The sequence below is a fragment of the Nicrophorus vespilloides genome, unplaced genomic scaffold (genome assembly GCF_001412225.1).
Source record: "Nicrophorus vespilloides isolate i.1.1-1 unplaced genomic scaffold, Nicve_v1.0, whole genome shotgun sequence".
Classification (NCBI taxonomy): domain Eukaryota; kingdom Metazoa; phylum Arthropoda; class Insecta; order Coleoptera; family Silphidae; genus Nicrophorus; species Nicrophorus vespilloides.
The window spans coordinates 232-8,816 of record NW_017098690.1 but is presented as its reverse complement, the minus strand read 5'-3'; the positions used below and the strand labels follow the sequence as shown (position 1 = coordinate 8,816).

Below are 8,585 nucleotides of genomic sequence, written 5' to 3'. Positions count from 1 at the left end.
CGGTGCTTTCGCGTCTCAAGAACAGGTGTATCAGGATTTGGGTACGGAAGTCGTCGATTGCGCGTTCGAGGGGTATAACGCCTGCGTCTTCGCTTACGGTCAAACCGGAAGCGGAAAAACGTTCACGATGATGGGTTCAAATGTACGTCGTAATCAGAGTTGTCAATATCATCAGCACAATAATATTGTTATTATCCTTAGGAGAATCAAGGCTTGATACCTAGGATTTGCAAAGCTTTATTTGAGAGGATGTCGGTGGATTCGAAGAGAGGTACGACGCACAGGGTGCAGGTCAGCTATTTGGAGATCTACCAGGAGCGAGTTGCCGATCTTCTGAGGGGCAGAGACTCGAATTCTTTGAAGGTACGAGAGCATCCAAAGCGAGGACCGTACGTGCAAGGACTCACAACGTGTCTCGTAACTAATTACGGACATATACAAGAATGTATGAATAGGTACAGCTCTGCATATTTCTTATAAACGATCTATTTTACAATTGTGATTTCTGGTTTTAGGGGTAATTCTAATAGGACAACTGCAGCTACTAACATGAACGATGTGAGTAGCAGAAGTCACGCAATTTTCACGATAACGTTCGTCCAAGCTGGATATTGTGATGGAGTTCCAAGTGAAACTGTTTCTAAAGTAAGCATAGTTACATAAAATCTTAACGAAACAGCTCAATACTAAACTAAATAATTTAAGAATTAATTAGTTTTAATTTGATTCATACCCATCGAAGAATGCTTAACTTTTAAGCTATTACAGGTGTCAGACGTGTTGGAAAAAAGCATTTTTTTTTGTGTCATATTTGTGACATTTTTATTTAATATTATATTTTTCAGATACATTTAGTAGATCTGGCGGGTAGTGAACGCGCCGATGCGACTGGTGCAACTGGTCAACGGCTGAAGGAAGGTGCACACATCAATAAGTCTTTGGTCACGCTAGGATCTGTGATATCTGCGCTCGCCGAAGTCTCAATGGAGTCCGCAGCGAACGGCAATCGCAAGTCCGTGTTCATACCCTACAGAGACTCGGTCCTCACGTGGTTACTTAAAGATAGCCTCGGTGGTAACTCTAAGACAATCATGATTGCCGCAATAAGTCCTGCGGACTGCAATTACGGCGAAACGCTGAGCACCCTGCGCTACGCGAATCGAGCGAAGAACATCATCAACAAACCGACGGTGAACGAAGATCCAAACGTGAAGTTGATTCGGGAACTGCGGGACGAGATCACCAAGTTGAGGGCGTTGATGTTCAACGAACACAAGTCGGACGATATGCTTGCCCAATTACAGGAGAAGGAGGCGCGGGAGAAGGAGCTGACGGAGGAATGGGCCGGAAAGTGGCGCGAGGCGCAGGCCATCCTTCGAGAGCAAAAAGCGTTGGGGTTGAGGAAGGCGGGACCCGGGGTCGTACTGGATTCCGACAGACCTCATCTGGTTGCCATTGACGATGATCCCTTGAGTACAGGCGTCACACTGTACCATCTGAAGGAAGGTGAGACAACCATAGGGACGGAGGACTCTGAGGTTACTCAGGACATAATTTTGAGGGGTTCCGGTATGGAACCGCAACATTGCACAATCAATTTTGAGAATGGCGTTGCCATGTTATCGCCGATGAGCGGAGCTCAGGTCTGGCTCAACAATGTGTTGATCGAGTATCCTGCGAGGCTATCGCAAGGATGCATCATTTTCCTAGGGAGAGCTCACGTGTTCAGGTAAATTGATTAACGTATTCCGAAAGCAATGCATAAACATTTGCGAATATCATGCAGATTTAATGATCCGGCCGAAGCAGCTGAGATGAGGAAAGGCGAGAGGACACATCTATCTCGTATGAGTTTACTAAGTTGGTCTACACCAGATCTAGCCGCATCCACGGAGAATCTTCAAAGGTATTCCATCACAAATATGAAACTAGGAAAATAAATTCAATCATTAATTGCAGGTTGAACGGCGACGAACCAAGTGATATTGAAGTGCAACGTTTGACCTTAGTGAAGGAGAAAGAGATCTTCGAAAAGGAGCAAGAAGCTTTTGAAAAACGAAGGAAATCTCTAGAGGAAGCTCAAGCAAAATTGGAAGTGGAGAAAAGAGTGATGGAGGAGGAGCATGCCGCTCAAGTATGTGTACAATCCGATCATCTCTTATTTATATTAATTTTCTTTTGTATTTAGGCTCGACAATTGCAAGAAAATTGGCGCAATTTGACCGCGCAGCAGAAGCTCCGAGAACAGGAACTACAGAAGAAAGAGAACGAGTTGATTTCGCAGAGGGAGGAACTCGAGAACGAGAGGAGACGCATCATGGGGGAGGTATTTATTGTTGTCATCGTAATTTTCAATTATTTCGATTTGCTTTTTTGTTCATAACTTACTTAGGATTTTTTTTTGTATTTTCTTTTATTTTATTGTTTATTCAGATTGAGGACGATTATAAATTGTTGATGGGTGTTAAGGGTGAGATTGTGCTCAAGTTGAGAAATGCCTCAAAGATTATTAATTCCCATTTAAATGAGTTCAGTTTTCCCGAATCCTGTAGCAAAATCACTCTCCAGGTATTTTATTATTTAGTTTATATATTATTTTTATATATATATATTTTTGTGCGTTATTGTTACTACTAGTAGTTCCTTCTGTTATCTTAATTAAATCGGTATAAGTATATTTTGCTATATTTAAATAAAATCATATTTCTCGTGTAGGATTTAGCATCGAAATCAGATACATACTCGTTGTCCGATACGGAGTCGGATTTTTTGGTCGATTTGTTGAATGGAGTGAAAGGGGAGGCCATGCTGCAAGATTTGGTGAATCAACATGTAAGTTTTGAGTGTTCATATGCAGCGGATCATATCATCAACTGAATTCTATTCTATTTAAGAGAAGAGAATTGGCAGAGCTTCAAGAGGAATTAAAAAGGCGCGTCCAGGCGCTCTCAGATCGGAGAAACGCGGTCGAAGTGCTGGACAAGAAGTTGGTGAATTTAGTCGATGAACAACTCGAATTGGGAGTGCCTTCCAGCGAGAGCCAGCTACAGAGTTTGAAGGAATCTCTAGCCTCTCGTACCGTGCAGCAGATGCAAGAGATCGAGCAACGAAAACAGGCCTTAACATTGAACTTGAAAAGAATCAATTCCGTCCAAAGTCCGGGATCTTTGGATACCAATTGCAGCATGGATCGCGAGACATTGAGCAGCGATACCTATCACACAGCTGCGAGCGCCTGCTCTACTCATCAGATGCTCACCATCGAAGGGATCGAGAAGCTGATGAGCGATAGCGGCGTTGAGCTCCGACCCTCTTCACGGCCTCAGGATGAAAGCGATCTCTCCAGTAACGAGGACTATAAGGTACTGTATTGTTATCTCATTGAGATAAACAAAAATTGTATTTATAGATAACATCAGTTGTTGCAATTCTATCAATGTGTTGCGTTTCGTTGTAGGGTGGAGTAAGCGATTCCCAATCGAACAGCTCCATTGAGAATCGATCTCCGGTGATTAGAAAGAGGAGGAAAAATAACGACGCGCTCAGGTACCTTTCGCAACGTGTTTTGCAACAGAAGCAGCTCATCATAAGGAGTTTGGATGCTCACTGTCCAAAGCAGCAATTGGATGCTCAAATTGCAGTAAGTACTAGTATTTATACCTACAAAAATCTGTTTGAGTCCTATCAGTATATGCCAGAATTGAAAGACATGTGTATATCAAAAAATCATAAATTCATCCAATTGTAAATTCAAGGTAGCAAACGGCCGTACGGTAAGCGAATGTTCATTACTCAGTTCATGAATGGTTCGCACGAACGTACACGTATTTATGTGTATTATAAATGAGTTTATTAAAATGTTAAATCTGAAGGACTTTTCAAATAATGTATTTTATTTTGATAGGTATTACATGATCTACAAAAACAATATATGGCGCTAAAAGTTGGTTCTCCGTCGATCCTTTCTCCAGCGGCGGAGCATCCGCTGCAAGATTTAGACAATACGCCGAGTCCAATACGACCAATACACCGTGGATCTACCTCAGCCTTATATTCGCCGCCAATGCCTGTGAGTGAATTTATTTTTCCTCCAATTAATAAACAAAAGTTTTGCTCATCTATTTTATGCTTTCAGTTTCAGAACAATCATCCTTACAATACGCTTTACAGATCGATGCCTTCAATAACGACAGAAGCAGACAACGAAAACATCGTTTCCATCGGAATGTACTGCATACGTGGCACCGGTTCTCAAACGCATTACGAGTACGAAGTTCGTATAACGACGTCCGACGAAAGGTGGAGCGTTCTCAGACGATACAGAAGGTTCAGGGATCTGCATATTGCGATGAAAAGCCGTTACGGCGAAAAGGTAAATGATTCCATCAACATCAATATCTCTATTAATAATAATAATTGATGTTCCTCTTCTAAGGTCGCACAAATACCGTTCCCATCGAGACAGCTCTTCGCCAACAAAGAGACCGTTGCACAATCCAGGAAAAAGCAGCTCGAAATCTACCTGAGACGTCTGATCGACGAATGCAAAACGCATCCTTCGTGTCCGATGACTTACAACGGTCCAATAACCCGAGCTTCCTTAGTAAGTTTTTCTCCGTTCTTCAGAAGAGGCGTATTCGAGAACGGCAAGTACGGAACCAGTTAGTATACGTTGAAACTCTCCCGCCACCTGTTACCTCTATACCTAATATACTTATGTACAGTGAAATCTTACTCTTCCCAATATCTACGATGCAACAAGCCAGTTAGAAATTGAAAGGAAATCCGATTTATTTTATTTGTTTTTTTTCAATAATTTAACTTCTTCTATTCTTCGGTTGTTGGGATATTCATTTAAAAAAAAACTGCATATACATATAGTTTTCTTTTATTTAAGACTGCACTTTACGTAACTTATTTTTTAAAATATTTAGTTTATAGATAATGTAAAATATTGTTTATTTTTAATTGCTTAAAGCGAAGCTAATAATAATAATATTTTTGCTAGAAGTGAATGTTTTTAAAGAGAAAAAAAAATCTATATTTTTGCCGCGAAATTAAATACAATCATTTTGTATTTCTTGATGAAAAACGCTTTATAGCAAATATACACGAGTGTGTATATTTTATGTAAGCAAGTGATTTCGTGATTCGTGCAGTATTTTGGATTTGACGAGGATGTGAGAACAGTACAAAAAAAAAATAAGGATTTTGATTTAATTTAAAGTTCGGTACTAAAACTGATAACGGTGCAATTGGAAAATTATATACGAAAAGCGATTATTTTTGTTAAAGGAGAGAAAACATGGAATTATGTGATATATATAAATGTTTAGTTGGTACTAATCAATTTTTCTTAGTGTGATTTATATATTTTTTTTATTATTATTATTATGATCGATAATATATAAAAAGATTGTGGAATTCCGTTCGAACGAAAAAAAAAAGAGAAAATAAATTGGTTCAGAGGCAAAACTGTTTTCGGTTCGTTGCGTGCACATTGTACTGCCTAAGTTTTTTTCTTTCCCTTGTACTAAACTTGTATTAAGTGAACAAACTTCGATGTCAATAAAGATTTATATTTACTGTTGTACCCTAGGTGTTTGTTTGTTTGTTTCTTGTTGCTTCCTGTCTTTTCTATCATTTAATACGAAGTGCTTCGTTAATTGATCTACAATACTTTGCAATTGTTTGCTAATGAACTAATTTAGATCTAATCGAGCACGCCGAGACTATCGTAAAATGGTAGAGTGTGCTTGAGAACGTTCTTGTAAGTTTCGTTGGTGTAGCAATGTTCTCGGAAACTTCCTGGTCCTTCGTTGTGCGCTAAATCATCGAAAGTCGCGTCTTTACGTTGAGAAGCTTTGACCAGAGGAGTGACAACTGCTGAAGCCATAACACCTAAGAACCTCATAGAATTCAAAAGAAACTGATCTGAAATATGAAATATATTGATTTACCATAAAACGCCCTCGCCTCGAAGTCACATTTAAACTCTTTCATGGTAGGAACGTCACTCAAGGGATATTTCAGTGCGGCTAATGTCGACAGAAGTTGGCTGTAGTATGTGTCCAACAGTTGGTCGATTTTGTCTCTGACCTCGTTTGCTGGACTGGTAGCGATGAAATAGTGCAAATCGACTGCCGGGCTCGAGTATTTCACCAGTTGGAAATCCACCTGAAATACGAACGTTTCTCAACAATGTTTCGATTCGATTCGGTTCGAATGTGGACGACTTACGAATTTCAGATCTTTGAGTTTGCCGTTTTCGTGGTACGAGAAAAGCATGTTGTTCGCCCACATATCGCCGTGATTCAACACGTTGAATCCATTCAACTTCTTCGTTCCAGCTTCGATCCCTTTCTTAACGCATCCATCGCCGAATTTCTTCAGTTTTAAACCATATTTTTCGTAGCCTAAAACATAATTCAACGAAAGTTTTTTTTTTCATTCCGTTTCATCCAAATTACTTAATTATCAGAAGCTTTCACTCGTGATCTATCTAAATTTCTATAAATAGTTCAGCAACTAATTAAATACCAAAAACGAGGATGAGGACTCACAGACAAGCTCTTAACAATTACAAAAATAATAATCACCTGGCGAAGCTAAGCAAACTTCAATTAACGATTTGAATCCTTTGCTTATCCAATCAACAGAAACGTCATCGAAAGTGAACAAACCGTTTCTGTAATTTTCCACCGTTGATGGATCCTACGAAAAAGAAAAAAAAATCATTATATAATATTTAAAACAATTTATGTGAAATAACAATTAGTTTGCTTCAAGTATTTTATTCAAAAGCTGTAAATTATCCGGTCTGTGGTTATTTTCTTTGATAAATCAACATGGGAACTTTCAGTCCACCAAATGACTTACCGCAAACCGAATCTTTTACTTAGATAAAGAATGACATTGTACACATTTTAATCGTTAATTTATTTACATTTTTAATTTTTGCCATTGATACTTGATACAAATTAACATTAATTTTGTGACCTCAAATGTTGTTCAATCAATTGGATTATAACAATCATATTTTGGTATTTTTTTTAGGTAACATCTACAAATATTTACTGAATTTGTAGACATAAAAAGATGATGTGAAAACTTTATATACTTCTTTTTAATTTTACCTTAATATTTCCCGTTTCCTTATTTATATCTCAAAGATTAGGAAATTTTCAGAAATATATATATCGTATTTGAAAAAGATATAATATTTTATTAAATTTCTATTTACGACCAAAAATGAGTATAGAACAGAAGAAGAAACCTTTAAATAGTTTAACACTACATAATCAGTTCACGAATGTAATTTAGTAATTATTTTCTTGTTCATAATTAAGTTTTTTTTTCTTCTATAATGAGTATTTTATTGAAAACTAATTTATGAATGCAATTCACAACTTATTTCCATGTTCAAATGATAATTTCCTTTCAATTCACTAATATAATTTCCATTCTGACAGAATTTATAAGGTTTTTCGTCAAAAACTTTTCTAGCTGGTTTTGAATTTCGACTAAAAATTACAATTTCTCGCAGTTTTATTACTCATATATCGGAACAGTTTATGTAACTAAGCTTCAAAAAAAAACCTTCGTAGATAGTTGATATTTTTAATATCTCTACTAATTCACGTATAGTACGGGTTATTATTGATTAATGTCTTGATTTCATTATTACTAGCAGTTCGAAAACTATAATAGATAGAATGAATCCAATATATGCATATGAAAGCTGAATGTTTGGGGAATCCAGCAAGTATAAATACATTCCTGTGCTCTTATCCATATTGCTGTAATACGCGTTCAAAGTTGAAAAATTAAAATTAGAACGTTCGAAAAACAGTGGTTTCACATTTCGTTGATTTCCTCAAAAACTATAACAGATATAATGAATCCAATATATGATTATGAAAGCTGAATGTTTGGGGAATCCAGCAAGTATAGATAGATTCCTGTGCTCTTATCCATATTGCTCCATTGCATCCATTTTTATAATCAATAAATCAATGTTTGCAAGTGTATAAATAATTATTGTATATGTGAAGTGGGGTTCTTGGATCATCTCTTCATTAAGTATGATAGTGTTCTAATTTTTATTTTTCTTTTTACCACATTCATAAGGCTTGATATCTATGTCAGATGATAGATTGCTTTAATATCAATAAAATGAATAAATTTGAAAATTATAATTTTCTAAACTCAAAAATAGTTTCCGCGTAAAATTATATAAAAAATGGAAAATTCTAATTTAATTGCAAGAAAATATTAAAAAGTAGAATTTTTCATTATTTTAATTAATATAAAGAAATTTTACATTGATTACAACGAAAATCTAGGTTAAATAAGAAAGAAAATATCTAGAGATTATCACAAAATTCAAATTTTATTATGCATAAATGAATTCAATTTTTTTTGTTTTTAATACGAAAGTTATTTACAATTTATGAATATGTACATTACTTTAATTAACAAATCTTACATAAGGGAATAATGATTTTTTTTACTTATATTTATAGACTTTTTTTTATATATGTACAATTTGGATTTGGTATGTAAAAAGAAATAAACATTGACTG

The 8,585-nt window shown here is 36.4% G+C and overlaps 2 protein-coding genes across 2 annotated transcripts in view; one reads left to right on the top strand and one right to left on the bottom strand.

Moving 5' to 3' along the window:
* Positions 1–4,751, top strand: part of LOC108563023 (kinesin-like protein Klp98A) — a 7,971-nt gene extending 3,220 nt beyond the window's left edge. Inside the window, exons 3-16 of the mRNA XM_017921567.1 lie at positions 1–142; positions 202–455; positions 516–645; positions 846–1,729; positions 1,787–1,906; positions 1,960–2,134; positions 2,189–2,326; positions 2,434–2,568; positions 2,716–2,832; positions 2,895–3,362; positions 3,458–3,640; positions 3,905–4,069; positions 4,136–4,372; positions 4,436–4,751. The exon at positions 1–142 is cut by the window's left edge and continues 19 nt beyond it. Coding sequence (XP_017777056.1) covers positions 1–142; positions 202–455; positions 516–645; positions 846–1,729; positions 1,787–1,906; positions 1,960–2,134; positions 2,189–2,326; positions 2,434–2,568; positions 2,716–2,832; positions 2,895–3,362; positions 3,458–3,640; positions 3,905–4,069; positions 4,136–4,372; positions 4,436–4,666 — 3,379 coding nt within the window. The 3' untranslated portion in view covers positions 4,667–4,751. The remainder of the gene's footprint in view (positions 143–201; positions 456–515; positions 646–845; positions 1,730–1,786; positions 1,907–1,959; positions 2,135–2,188; positions 2,327–2,433; positions 2,569–2,715; positions 2,833–2,894; positions 3,363–3,457; positions 3,641–3,904; positions 4,070–4,135; positions 4,373–4,435) is intronic.
* Positions 4,752–5,602: 851 nt separating this feature from the next.
* Positions 5,603–6,735, bottom strand: LOC108563020. Its single transcript, XM_017921561.1, has 4 exons — positions 6,600–6,735; positions 6,241–6,416; positions 5,961–6,177; positions 5,603–5,901 (listed from the first exon to the last, which is right to left on the bottom strand). The coding sequence occupies exons 2-4, from the start codon at positions 6,301–6,303 to the stop codon at positions 5,714–5,716; spliced, it is 468 nt and encodes a 155-aa protein (XP_017777050.1). The 5' UTR covers positions 6,304–6,416; positions 6,600–6,735; the 3' UTR covers positions 5,603–5,713.
* Between the last annotated feature and the right edge of the window lie 1,850 nt (positions 6,736–8,585).

Bases quoted from the DNA above. Each gene is read 5' to 3' on its own strand.
- LOC108563020 (XM_017921561.1), bottom strand. From the start codon at position 6,303: ATGTGGGCGAACAACATGCTTTTCTCGTACCACGAAAACGGCAAACTC. The intron at 6,178-6,240 runs GTAAGTCGTCCA...TTCGTATTTCAG, and splicing joins AACTCAAAGATCTGAAATTC to GTGGATTTCCAACTGGTGAA. The intron at 5,902-5,960 runs GTAAATCAATAT...TGAGGTTCTTAG, and splicing joins CGAGGCGAGGGCGTTTTATG to GTGTTATGGCTTCAGCAGTT.